This window comes from Anarrhichthys ocellatus, unplaced genomic scaffold (assembly GCF_004355925.1).
Source record: "Anarrhichthys ocellatus isolate YVR2014 unplaced genomic scaffold, GSC_Weel_1.0 scaffold137, whole genome shotgun sequence".
Classification (NCBI taxonomy): domain Eukaryota; kingdom Metazoa; phylum Chordata; class Actinopteri; order Perciformes; family Anarhichadidae; genus Anarrhichthys; species Anarrhichthys ocellatus.
The window spans coordinates 524,722-539,569 of record NW_022280167.1 but is presented as its reverse complement, the minus strand read 5'-3'; the positions used below and the strand labels follow the sequence as shown (position 1 = coordinate 539,569).

Sequence of the window (14,848 nt, the reverse complement as noted above, 5' to 3'; positions counted from 1 at the left end):
GAAGAGGAGATGAAAAGGTAAGAGGAGAGGAGGAAGGCAGAGGAAGAAGAGGAGGAAAAGGTATCTAACCATAAGATACTTGAGGGAGGAGAGAGAGATGGAAAGGGAGAAAAACGAGGGAGTGCAGTGACAGAGTGTGTGTGTGTGTGTGAGAGAGAAAGAGAGAGACAGAGAGAGAGAGAGACTGAAAGGGAAGTTAATCTGAGTGTTGTGAGTGAAAGAGGAGAAAGAGGAGGACAGCAGGTGGTTGGGTTCTCCCCCCTCTCCCCCTCTACCTCACCTATTCATCCATTGTCGAGCAAATTCTTCTCCTTCACTCCTTCACAAAGACCCCATCTGCCTCTTTTGTCTCTCTCTCTCCCCCCTCTCTCTCCCTTCCCCCATCATTTCTCACTATTCCCTCATGGAAAAAAAAAAGTTTAGGGCTCTGTCACTGTGTCCTCTCCTTTTTTTCTCTTCACTTTTTTCACTATTATCGGCTCTCTCTTTTTATTGCCAAAAATATGCAAAAAAACGGAGGAGAGAGAGAGAGAGAGAGAGAGGAGGATTATGGGAAATTGGGATTTAAAAGTGCACTTTAAAACCAGGGATAAAATGAGACTGAGCTGCAATCCATCAGCCCATTTTTATCTATCTGGAGGAGACACATCGGACTGAACTCACATTCAGATCACAGCCTCTTCCTCCTGTTTTGATAGAGTGAATATCAACAGCCCTACTGACTCATTACATGAGAGACAGGGAGACAGCGACAGATACACGCAGAGAAACAGATAGGTAGTAGAAACAGGTCCCACCAGAAATTCACCCAAAAACGGATTTCTATGAATCTTAAATGTCTCCGTGTAACGTCCAAACTATTCCTACCGGTCTGATGTTATCACACAGAGAGAAACAGAGGTCAACTAATCCAACAGCATAGTTGGAGCTGACTGGATGATAATCAGGATTAATGGAGTTATGTTCCAAGTCTGTTCGGTGCTGCAGTCCTCAAGGAAATGCTGATGCACCCTCTCCCTCTCTAGCACCCATCCCATCTCCACTGTGAGTGTGTGTGTGTGTGTGTGTGTCTCCTCTGCTGATATATTCATCTATCTTCATTCACCTCTCTGCAGCTTTTAAATCAGCCAGATGCTGTTACCTCGAGGAAATAGGAAAGCTGACTAGTGTAAGAACAGGTTTGATGGTCCATAGAGGAAACAATAGATGTGTCCCGATTACAAACTAAAGTCACATTTAAAATGAGCTATACTCAAAAGAACATATGGCTGATTTTTGAGTGAGCTGTTGATGGACATCATGCAATGCAGAGAGGAAAAGGTAATTAATGATATAAACATCACTAGAAATCCTAGAACATCTAGTTGTCTCGTTCACTGACAAACTACGGCACAGCGAGTCATTTCATTAGTGAAAAAACAGTAAAGTATGTGGATTCCTCATTAAGCTGCAAAAACAGTACACTGTTACAATCAGTACATACTGCATACAATACATATATAGAATGGATTGGTATAGAGCAGATGACACTAATATATATATATATATATATATATTTTAATCGCGATTAATCGCATGAGTTTCTGCGATTAATCGGGATTAGTTTGTTATAGAAAAACAAGTTACCCTCAGAGTCCAGAGCCACGATCAGAACATTAGAACAGGAACCTTCCGAGCAACAGCAAGTTAACATTTATAAATCTGTTTTCTGTTTATTTCTGAACAGGTACCATCAGGGAGCAGCCCTATGTTCAGTCTATGTTCAGTAGTGTCCCTGTTAGAGTGAGGTGAAGTACACCGCTGGGATTCACTGTGCAGGGGAATTTTTAGTCTGAGCCAGTGAGCAACGGACTTTCTAAATAATAATAATTAAAAGAAAACTGTGTTAATGCGCGATAAAATAATTGTCGGTGTTAATTAATGATGCGTTAACACGATAATAACGCGATAACTTGCCCAGCCCTAATGTATATATATATACATATATATATATATATATATATTTTAACTGCTTGCTCCTTGATTTTTAATTAAAAATGTCAGAAGAAAAACTAGAAAATGTGAAAAATCCAATACAGAATAATTTGATGGTCTGCATTACATTTCATGTCACTTCAACAACCACTGTGGGAGATACGACTGGTGGCAAGATTGATCAAACAAATCCCAGGAAACACTAAAACCCAAAACGGATTGTGTGTGAATCAAAGCCTGATGCATCTTCTTCCTCTGTGTCATTGAGCTCCATTGTTGTCCATTAACAACTCATCATCTGTTGCCCTGGGTGTCATGTTCCTTCATTACCATGAACACACACACTGTTGTTTATTGTTTATTTTGACCAAATGTCACACACACACACACACACACACACACACACACACACACACACACACAGTCATGTTGCCACAGATACTCACTAGAGCACCAAATGTGGATTAATCCGCAGCAGAAAATAGTCCCCAATAAATGCACTGTTTCCTTCTGTTTGCGTAACCTTTCCTGAATAACACAGTGTCCAGTTGTTAAAGTAAAGATGCGAAGTCTGAAAGTATTTAGAGACGGACTAACACATTATTGGTTTGGTCTTTTCATGGTATTTATCATATTATTATCATGTCCAACCTACTGACTACCATCAATCAACAAACAATAAAGATGTACATTCAGTGTGAGACTGACCTGTGTGATGCCGGGCGAGTGCGTCATTCCCAGAGCGTGTCCACTGAGCTGCTGGTGCTGGTGGTGCTGGTGGTGGTGCTGGTGGTGGTGCTGGTGGTGGTGTGGACTGTGCAGCCCCCCCAGGTGTGCCTGGCTGTGGAGGGGAGGGCTGACCTGGAGAGGAGGGGGGGACGCCGCCGCCATGCCGCCGAGGGACAGAACTCCCTGGTGGGGGACGCTGGGCCGCGGGACGGTCCCTCTTGAGGACAGAGCCTGGAGCTGGGGGTGGAGCTGAGTGTGGGGAGGGGGCAGGTGCGGGCTGAGGCCAGGGCTCGAGGCGTGGGAAGGGTGCGACGGGTGAGGGTACGCCATGTACATGCTCGGGTGCTGATGGGGATGGGGAGGGTGAGGGTGGGGGTGAGGGTGGCCCAGTGAGCCGGAGGAATGGTGCTGGCCCGGGTGACCAGGGTAGACCGAGGGTTTGGTTGTAAACATTGAGGTAGAGGAAGAGGGAGGTGTGGAGGAAGAGTGGGGCGGCTTCATTTCAGATGGATCATTGTAACTCTGGAGAACAAGAAAAAGGAAAGAGTTAGCAGGGTTCACACTGACCCATTTAGTGCCTTAAAGGGATACTTTGTGTTTTTAAGTGAGGTTCTTCTCCATAGTCTGTGTTTTACGACAGTAGATGAGGTTTGTAGAAACAGACAGGAGCAGAGTATTGTTCTGCTGTGAACGTATTTTAGACACCTAAAACCATCAGTTATAGTTCATGCTATATCTAGAATATCTTCACCCATCTACGTTGCTGTCACACAGCCTTTCTGATGGAGAACTGAAGCTCTTATCTACTGCTGCCTCCATCAGTCAGTTAGTTTGTGTTATTGTGTGACTTTGGTGTTTTAAATGGTTAGTTTGGATTCACCAAAGTCACACATTAACACAAACAACCAGCAACTCCTGTGTTCTGCGAGATAAAACTACTGTTTTTGTCAAAGGAGTCTGGTGAATTTGAAGAGATACGTATATCACTTCAGACCCCCATCAGAAAAGGCTGTGTGGCAGTAAAGAGGTAAGAGGTGAAAATATTCTCAATGCAGAGAAAACTATAACTGATAATGATGTTTTCAGGTGTCTAAAATACGTCCACAGCAGTACATTGCTTTGCTCCTGTGCTGGTGTTCCGGTCTGTTTCTATAAACTCCATCTACTGTAGTAAAACACTGACTATGGAGAAGAACCTCATACAAACACACCTAAAAAAAGCTAAGCTATCCCTTTAAGGCACGAGTTAAATGCCAAGAACTCTGATTATCTCAGTGTGTGTGGAGTACCTGTGAGACCAGACTGGCTCTGTAGGCTGCCAGTTGCTTCAGATACTCCTTCTTGGCCGTCTCTGTCCTCTTCTTGTACGACTGAAACACAAACATTTGAATTTTCAACCAGCTACTGGACTTTACATCTCTATCTCAGTTATACAGCATTTGAAAACAAATTTTTCTGCATCAAATGATTTAATGGATTAAATCATCTCAGGTGTAGCCATCATGGGGCTCACAGTATCTCCCTCAGCTTACACAGTTATCTAACAACACATAACCACAATGAGGACTTCCCAGGGCACCGACAACTATTCTCTGAATCTTTTAAAAATTCAGTTCCCACGCCACTATTGGCTTTTTTGCGAGATGCAGTGATTGGTAGTCTCAGTTGTCTTGCTAGAGCTCAGGTTTCCCTGCAGAACTGTAGGTTCCTGTCAAAAAGACAGTGTAGCTACTACTATAAGAGTGATGGGCTAGGAGAGAGGCAAACGGACACGCTAACTTAAAGATGGAGGACCTACCTGTTTCTCTTCCTCTCCCAGCCCGTCCCACATGGAGGCCACGATCTTTGACACCTCCCCGAAGGTGGCGTTGGGGTTCTGGGCCTTGATGTTGGCTTGGGTGTCCCTGAAGAACAAGGCGTAGGCGGACACTGGCTTCACTGGCTCATTGGGGTCCTTTCGCTTCTTCTTCTTTGGTGTTTTGGGTTTCTTGGAGATGTCCACTGTTGCTGGCCTCTTCTCTGCTCCACTGACAAGCTGAGAGGAGAAGAAGGCCGTTGAGTAGGACACAGACAGGGACGGTCAGGATGAAGACATGGATGGACAGAGGGCTTTAGTTCTGGAGCACAAATGTATAATCAAACTAAGACGGTGGTATGTGAAGTAAATGACATCTATAAAACATCATATTTCTTTTAAGAGTCATTATTAACCTGACATGTTAACAATGGCAGACAGCGAGCTGTACCCAGCATGCCGTTTGGCGGTGTAACAAAAAATATCGTAGCAAGCAAAGGAGAGCATATTGTAGCGAGCGCGGGCGAGCTCGCTGTACCCAGCATGCCGTTCGCTGGTGTAACAGTAAATAGGGGTTCCCTCTCAATACAATACTCAGTGTGTACTGGGGCACTACTCATAAATATGTCCCAGAGATCTCAAGAGCTCACACTTCCTTGGGTCCTCAGTGATACACAAACCAAGTGTGAAGTCGATCGGATGAGCGGTTGTGAAGAAAATCAAAGGACAAACAAACATAGACAGAGACTCTCACATGACTGACATGTGAACTCAAGCATTCTTGTTTGATGTCGAGCTCTGACTCAACCACAGAGTTCAGAGATGGGAAACTCCTCAGCAGTCAGCAGAACCATCAAGACGAAACACAAACAGCGTCTACATCTGTCGGTCCCCACCCTGACATTCTTTCAGCCAGAGGACTGCCATATTAATAATACTATAGGCACAATCAAATGCAAAGTCAATGCAGTCAACATGTATGTAGTTTATTCGTGACACGCACCAAAAGAGAGGGTGAAGGGAAAGTCATTTGATGATAGTTTCATAGGATGTTTTCTCTGAGGAAACGTGTGATTAGGCGCTAATAGATAAAATAGAGGTCAATGTTCAACCGGTGCACTTAATTATCAATTAATGAATCCCAATTATTAAAGATAATCTTTAAGTGCACAGCTGTTCAGCTGACCAAGCAGTAATGCATATATGTCTCCACACAAGCATACCATTCAGTAAATATGAAGAATGATGTTTTCTTTGTCCCTATTTCCCCTGAAATGAGTACAAATTGACACCATTCTTAACAGGAAACTGTGTTCTCAGAAATAAGAGACCTGGAAAATAAAAGAGTTGACTCAGCCTCCTTTGACTCACTACAGCTAGATATCCATGTCCTGGATGACTGTGACATGCACAGTCTCCTGATTTTCACCTTTCTATGTACTAGTCATGGGGATAATGTGTCGAATATTCTTACCAGTGCACTGTTTCACTGTGCCCAGCGACAGCAGCTTGGTTTCCACCCACTCGTGCTTCAGAGCTATGAACTACAGCGCAGCTTGGACATCCGAGTATAAAAGACATTGTGTATTTGTTGACCTTTAACAACTCGATATCAAGAAGAACACAGTTTTAGGAGCCGGAGTTCACTGATGAAGAAACTCAACAAAGTGAAGATGAAGACTGACACGTGAATGGGAACACTGTTGCCATTGTTGACAACTAGACCTCATTGCATTGTTCTTTCTGATGTCCGTGACAACAGCACCTTTCAAACAAAGGTGTTACACTCAGTGGAGGAGCAACACACAAGTTGACTTGAAACAGGTTTCTTATTTGAAATGGTGAGCTAAAGCTTAAAGCTTCTGAAAACTTTGTTTCAAATCTGGACTTTTTCTCCACAGCATTCAACATTCACTTAGATAACACTCTAAACGTTAGCTTCTCCTCTTCATCAGGACTGTGTGGGTGTGGTGTGATCAGACTGGATTGACAGTAGCCCGGCTGGTAGCCTGGGGCCAGACTTTGATTGAAAAAGTAATGGTAAATTCTGGTGAAAATAATGGTGAAAATATGTGACGTAACCTTTTCCCCCACTTCAGAGCAACGAGAAGACAAATACAGAAACGTCTCGTGTGAGATAACTTTGGCTCATGTGTGTTCATGTCGGATCCCATCACTTATAGAGATAAGCTGAATAAATAGGCCTTTAAATGAGCAATGTTTGAAAGGTGCCATACACAAATATAGAATTTTGTAATGATTACTAAAATCCAGAGGCTAGTATATCACCGTGAGTAATACTACATGTCGTGTAAGTTCACAGAAGCAGCCATAGTTTAGATGTGTGGGAGTATTTTGTAAAGGTATAAGCAGCAATGTCCATGTTGTGTTCCTGCTGAAGCAAACACTACCTGGATACCTACTTGTGATGGTGCCCATATACAAGCCATCCCTCTATACGTCACCAGTGAGAATGATACAGTGGGTAGATATCATTCAGCAGTACAGTAATGCTTTCATTTCCCCAGAATATGAACAGTCACTTTGGTTTCAGTGTGAGAGACCGAATGGTGAGGGAGCTGATTTCCATCTAGTTGATATGCAGGGAGAACGGCTCTATTATGACACAACATTATCATAAGAACTATCCACTGTCTACACACCCACACACACACACACACACACACACACACACACACACACACACACACACACACACACAGCAGGACCAAATGCTTGCTACAGCCCAGCCAGATATGACTCAGTGACTCATAGGAGAGTGTCTGTCTGTGAGTGGTTGTGTGTGTGTGTGTGTGTGTGTATATTCTTTTTTTTTTTTACCCTGAGTCCGTCATCATTGTCGTCCTCGTGTGCTGAACTGGAGGGAGATGGTGTGGCGGATTTACTTCCAGGGGGTGAGGGGGAGTTGTGGGTAACAGAGTTCCCACTCAGCCCCAGCTGGGATTGGTTGATGGTGGACAACTGGCTTTGCTGGCTCATGCCCGATTGGCTCCTGGGTCCGAGAGCAGCCTCGATTGGCTGCTGGCTGCTGGTGAACCGAGTATCAGAGTTCACCATCTGCTGCATCTGTGCAAAAACGATAATGAGAGTTAGTCAATGAAAGAAAATACGAGGTGTCATTTGGAGTTTGATGAGCATGTCTTTATCTACTACAGTCCACGTCGTTCATCGGCTTCCCTTTGTTCCACTTGGCCTTTCATCGGCCCTTTGGTGCCATTATTTCTTGTAGATTATGAACAGAAATGTTACAATACAGGATGACATGCAAAGTTACAGAAGAAACATCAACTGCAGCAATATGGGTTAAAAAATCAAAATAAACTGACATTTAAAACCAAAGGTGAACAGTTTTTCCTCCTGGGTCCTTCTTGGTTCACTTTAAAGCAACAACATGCACCTTTTTGTCTTGTGACAGGAAATGTGTAGCTAGTTCCACCCCGTCTCTCAGGTTCTGAGTTGAACACATGACCTTCACCTTGTGTCTCTTTGAAGCAGCATCTGAGCCGAGTGTTCACTAACCGACACCCGTGAAACCACTAAAGCAGCGCCAGTACTCTCTCCTGATTCTGACTGCCTTGTCTCACCCTGTTTTCTTTTAACTTTGCTGTTCTTCCCTGTTTTCTACTATTGTTATTGCCGTGACTTCTGCTTGTTTGGTAGAGATCCTAGCTGGATGCCTGAGTGTAATTCTGCACAGAGATCACATTCACAGCCCCTGTGCGTACCACATCTACCTCAATGTTTCTACATGTTGCTCCGGATGAGCGTTGTTTTAAGGATGGTGACTTGAACAGAATACAAGTATTGTTCAGTGTTACACTAACAGCATTATTAACAAAGTGTACAGACCATCCAAAAGTCACATAAACACCCTTTTTGATTAGGTCATGCTTTCCTGTTTCAATTTGAATTCTTTATGCAGTCAAACACATGAATAAAACAAATCATATGTGATTCAGGCAATAATGTCAATTAGGCAGTATTTGAACCAATTGCATATTAATATATCTCACAATAAAAGTATCGCAATACGTTGAATCATAACCCCTGTATCATGATACGCATCGTGTAGCCAGATACACAGCGTCACTCGTAGTAACAAACCCATCCAGTCTACAGTTCCCCTCAGGAATCGTAACCCCGCGACCCGGCCCAGGAATAGTGGAAGTCAATGGATGGATCCTCGTTTTCACAGCAGCAGCAGTTAAAGAGACACATATATGTTTCTCAGGAGTTGGTAGGAGAGTGAAAACATGACTGCTGACTGTCTGCTGCTCCGTGTCTAAGCATCACTACCAGAACAACTTCATAAATGGAAGTAGCTGGTGAACAGAGTGGTGTAATTAGCAGCTAAAGGCCAGATATTTCTCTTGGGAGTTGGTGGAGAGCAACACAGCCTTTAGTTCCTATCAGACTAATTATAAAATATAGAAATTTCTGCCGGGCCTCTCAATCAAAACATTAACAAAGACGGAGTTTAATGACGTCATGAACTAGCATGGGTTCATGGGAGTTGTTGTCATCAACAATTTTGCCATCATTGCAGTCAAGGGCTGGGTACCGGTCCTCAATAAGGTATCGCTCACAATAACCCAGTACCAAGTAGTATTGAGACTTCAACAGTCAAATATGGAATCAGGACGTCTTGGTGGGCTGTGAGTCGAGCTGCCGCTAACGTTGGCTCAGCCTGATTGATGACTACAATCATCCGGGTAAAACATATAGTTGAAAACCACCAAGATTTAAAAAGTGTACCTTAAAAAAGTGGATAAAGTCAATTCATGACGGCTTCTGGCAGACAACCACAACGATGACCAGATGAAACAGACCGTTGCCTTGATTCAAATGAGAGATTTAAAAGGTTCAAAATTGTTGCAACCCAACCCGGGAGAGGAAGAAGATAGCATTGGATGGATGGATGAGAATTGTTGGAAACATTTGGGATAATGTAAGTACGCAACTTAACAGTTAATAAAAGATAGGTCTAGTCATTTTTAGACATTTTAATGCAGAAAAGTTACATATTATACCTTTAAATGTGTGTTAACGAGATGATAACATCTCCGATGCTGCTTTAAGTGTCATTGACACTTTGCTCCCACTCTGCCCCACATTCAGGTCGGTGTCTTAGATTCCATATTGGAGTGAACAGAAGGTGTGCTGAAACAGTATCTGAGCTACATAACATGTTTATGTAACAGACCCAGCTGGGCTCTGGAACAGTCTGCCTTTGCTTCACAGGTTTTGCATGGTGTGCAGCAGCCCGGGATTCACTAATAATGAAATCTGATAGTAACCGTGGCAACAGGCGATACAGGTCAGGCAGAAGACGGGATCAGAAGTCATTTAACATAAATTCCTGCTCGCGTGTAAATACATCAGTAGAGACACTAAACTCCATTTTCTGCACTCTGCAGAAGTTGCTCCATCCTTTTATCTGGAGGAGACATTTTGACCAAATACGAGCACTGCTTTATTTCCTCCTGCATCCACGGCCTCAATGATTCTTCAGAGAGCTGATGTACTGCTGGATATAGAGTGACCAGACGGTGTGAAGGTCACACCTGTGTCATGATGGTCCATTGTGCATCGCCGTCTCTCAAAACAACCGTTTTATATTAACATGCATGTTAATGACACATCAACATGCATGTTAATATAAACCATGAAGCAACAAAGCAGCCGTTTCTGTTGAAAGACTTCTGCTCTGGAGGATTTAGCATTTCTATTGAGAGGTTAGTCTTTCTGTTGATACACAAGCTTCAAGTGTTCAGCATTGAGTGCATAGCTCCATTATGGTTTTACTACAATGGAGTACATTAGTGAGCTACTTCTCAATGTAATGTGAGGAGATATTTTCTGATGTACTGTTTGTTTTGTACTCATCCCAAATGGATTACACTAGTATTTTATTAATCTTTTTATGACGGAGTCTTGACAGTCGATACTATTTCTTGAAGACATACATGTGAAGCTCCAACCAGTTCAGAACTACATATTCTAAACATTTATGTTGGTGTGGCAGCTTTTCTTCATTATGTCGATCTGCATTTTAAACTATTTTCAAAGCATTCTTTCTTTATCAAATGTTTATGTTTTCATGCTGATATTTAGGCCTTTGGTGCCATGATGTGATGTTTATGATTCTTGATGTATTGAGTGGTCATTGTACATTTTTTCCCCAGGAACGTTGTCCAGTGACACCCAGTTTGTACTACTGTATATATAAATACTGCAATACTTTAATCAGAGGGCCATTGGCCCCTCACTGCTGTGTTTCTTCCTTTGGCTACAGATAGAGACTTTAAATGAAAATCTTCATGACTGCCACTTTTAAGTAGTTCTGGACAAATAGGAGGAGGATATTTCAGGGTGTAATTTGGTGTGTGATCCTTCTTTCACTTCAGTAAATCACTTCAGTCTGAACCGGTGTCTCGTGATGAGTCAGTCATCAGTGATATTCTGTCTATTTCTCAGGAAAACAAAAGCTATACAAAAAGTGATTGCCGACACCTTCAGCATGGGAACTTTGACACCTACTGTTGCAAATATGAAGACGGGACTCGGTTGATGATGAGTATTTAGAGTTTCCTCTCAGTAAGCATCGAGTAATAGCGGATGTGGTCTGGTGTGCTGCGGCTGTGCCCCTCTCGGGACCGCGTTACCTGAACCCGGTTACCGGCAGCAGCCTTCTGTGGTATTTAGATGGAACACCGAGTGACATTTCTGAAACACGGGAAGAGGTTTCGGATTGACGCAGAAATGCTGAAAAATAATAGCTGCGGTTCGGCATTGGTTGGGTTAGGACTTCGATAAATGTCATATTAGTCAGTCGAAATATCCAACTGTGATAATTCTCCAGAGAGCTTTAACTCTTAGTTCAGCCGAGCTATCGACGATGCATTGTTAAATAAGAAAAATACGTAACAATCAAAACCTTTACCGTGTTTTACAACAAAACTACTGATTACATTATATGTTATATTATTATTATTATTATTATAACAGTATGTATTATGTGATAAAACTGCAAGGCTCAGGATAATGAAAAGTGTTTACTTGGCAAAATTGAAATGCACTTAAAGAAAATGCGGAGTAAGACATTTAAAGAACGGAGGTGACAAGGTCACTCAACAACACATTGTGCTAATGCAACATTATCGTTATTCAAAAACACTTTATACCAATGGAAAAATAATAACAATCAGCTTTTCCTTTGGGGGGGGGGGGGACATTTCTGTCAATGGCCGAAAAGAACAACAGAGGGGAAACCCCCGATGAAGACGAGTGATTACTGACTCATGTCCCGAGAAGGGAAAAAGCTTTGGCTCTCACACTCTTCACACAGGTGTGGTTGATGACTGAATTTCAATATGAAAGCTACAGCAGTAAAATTCTGAATCCGTTCTTGATTTTAGTCAGGAGAAATCCACACTTGTTTCTGTATTTCATGAATGAGTTTGCCCAGTTGTCATTGAACAGTAGATGTTACATTGTCCGTTCTTGTTTTTATGTCTTTCCATAAGAACTACGCTGATCATGACTATGGTGCCAGTGCGGTTACTTGTGGTTACTCTCCCTCAGACTCACCCTTTCACAGTTCATCAAAGTTAAATGTAGCATTTTGGACTTCTGAAAATGTCTTATTCGGCTGTGCTAAAGGACTAACGAGACTAAAACACTATTTTCACTAGCCAAAATTAGCATCAAAATTAATAGCACAGTTAACTTGAATTACAGGGTACCAAGCTAGCGTTAGCTGGAACTTAGCGAGTGCTATGCTTACGATAGCCTTGCTCTTCCACAGCTGCATCCTCTTGTCTAAACATGGTCACTTCTGGCTCCAAAGAAACAAGATGGCGACGACCAAAATGCCAAACTTCAGGGTTCAAAATGGTAGTCAATGAACCAATATGTGACGTCACGGTGGCTACGTCTACTTATTTTACCAAGTCTATGGCTACAACTTAGTTACTTTCCTTGTCGATTAATCTGCTGATCATTTTCTTGATTAATCATTTGGTCTGTAAAACATCAGATAAAAAATGCACATCATGGAATCCAATTGACATGTCAGACTTTCTACGGGTAACAGTCCAAACATCAACATAATTTATTTATTGTAATGTAGGACCAAGAAGAGCAACACATATCCCGCATTTTTGCTCAAATATTTTAACAATTAATTGATTTACAAAATAGTTGTTGACTAATTTTCAACTAATCAATTATTAGCTGCAGCTCTCTATTGTCTTTGTGCTTGACTAATCACACTGTGTCCAAAGCTGTAATGTAAGGGTGGATTCTCATGAATACATTGTACATTTTCATGGTGGTGCTCTTTTCTTTGTTCATCCATGTCACTGCTCATGCAAACTTGTCAGTTGTTCTTTTTGTTTCAGACAAACTGCTGAGGGTAAATGAATCCAACAGGGCTGTGTAGATGAGAAACTTCCTGTGAAATTACTGTAGGTTGGATTCCTTTTGGGTTACATCCATATCATGAAAGACAAAAGACCTACTATAGTTAAGCATTACACATCATGGATTATTACTTTGAACCAGGTAAGAACACCATCTGAAAATCACAAAAAAAGCTCTCGAAGCTAATCATTGTAGACATTAACCTTCATTCAGATGGCAGACAGGAAATAAAAAAAGAGCAGTCTCGATATTAACTGCAACTGAGCGGTCTTGCCTCTTCCTGGAATAATACAGACACACACGCACACACACACACACACACACACACACACACACACACACACACACACACACACACACACACACACACACACACACACACACACATTCACTTGAATCTTTCTAGCCCCCGATTAGGCCGAGCCAGGCACGGTTGCTAGGCAACCATCATTCATGGACTGGCAGTAAATGAATGTTAGTATGAGAATATAAAGGCGAGGTAGGGAGAAGCAGAGAGAGAGAAAAGGTGGGACTGAGACAGACAGAGATGGAAAATAAGATCTTCCCTTCAGGCCATTCAAATCATTATCTCCACTGTTACACGCTTAACAGACAGGTCAGTCACATTCAACGACAAGAAAGAGGATTTAATTAAAAGTTATTAAAAATTGTGTTATTTTATCGTGCTTCTAATTCAGCCAGGGTTGAGAGCTTCATCACGAGGTTTCAGACACTTCATATTACAGGAGGTAGATTCAATATGGAGCTGGAGACAACAGACAGATTCAAAGATCAAGAGTGGGAGGTGAGAGGTTTCGTTCTTAATAACATGGAAGACATCTTTATTTCAGATACTGACACACATACTGTATATGTCACCCCACTGAACACTCCGTTTCTCTGACAGTTGAAGTAACTACAGGTCTGTGGAGGTGAGGCTTTCATTTCTGTAGTGTACGACACACTCAGCCACATCTGAAAGTCACAGCTCAAAGCAGGATTTTCACTTTACTGTGAAATGAAGACTTAAATTATGAGGAAAATGTCGACCAGCTGCCGCGATTCAAATAACACTGCTCCAGGCATTAGCCCCCTTCACACGGTTAAAACTGAGAATAGAGTTAAAATATATCAGCTGGCTGTCAGTTTAAATCTTAGGACTCGCTGAGATCCACAATTCTCTTCCAGTAAGTAAAGTCATAGTATCTCTGAACAAGACCCAATGTGATAGTCCACCCTGAAATAAGCACAGTGTGTAGTCGCTGTTAGGGAGCAGCAGCTGGTCGGCTCCAATTCATCTCCGTTTCATTTGTGTTTTTTTACAGTAATCAAAGTATGGAAACCTGCATAGAACACAGAGCATGAGTATACATGTAAGTTTGCATCTTTGGCAGTTTGATACCATCATCCTTGAGTTGATCTTTGACCTCTGATGGTGGAGCTGTTATACTGGGCAACATCCACTTAAAGGAAGCGTTGGTAATCTTGAAACTAGCTAGAGTACGCAAGATTTAAAAAATAAAGATAAAACTTAGTTCATTGCTGCCAACTATTTTCAAATGAATGTAGCTAGCAGCGTTAGCTCTCCAAATCACTAAATATAGCAAGAACTGACAGCCCGTCCCTTCAGACCTCCCTCCTAAGACATTCCCCTAAAATAACCATAATGAACGTAAACAAACATGGCTATTGTTAGTACTCACAGCTGTTCAGATAAAAAGCTTGTGGATGACTGGTGACGAGCAACGAGTGCACAATAGCACAATACACAGAGACAGGTAGACAGACAGGTAGACAGACAGGTAGACAGGTAGGCAGACAGGTAGGTAGACAGGTAGACAGGTAGACAGACAGGTAAGCAGACAGGTAGACAGACAGGTAGACAGGTAGACAGACAGGTAGACA

At 42.2% G+C, this 14,848-nt stretch overlaps 1 protein-coding gene across 1 annotated transcript in view; it reads right to left on the bottom strand.

Moving 5' to 3' along the window:
- Positions 1–14,848, bottom strand: part of tox (thymocyte selection-associated high mobility group box) — a 50,972-nt gene that overhangs the window by 4,179 nt on the left and 31,945 nt on the right. The window contains exons 5-8 of the mRNA XM_031877445.1: positions 7,340–7,585; positions 4,502–4,738; positions 3,993–4,073; positions 2,683–3,225 (exon numbers count right to left, since the gene is read on the bottom strand). Coding sequence (XP_031733305.1) covers positions 2,683–3,225; positions 3,993–4,073; positions 4,502–4,738; positions 7,340–7,585 — 1,107 coding nt within the window. The remainder of the gene's footprint in view (positions 1–2,682; positions 3,226–3,992; positions 4,074–4,501; positions 4,739–7,339; positions 7,586–14,848) is intronic.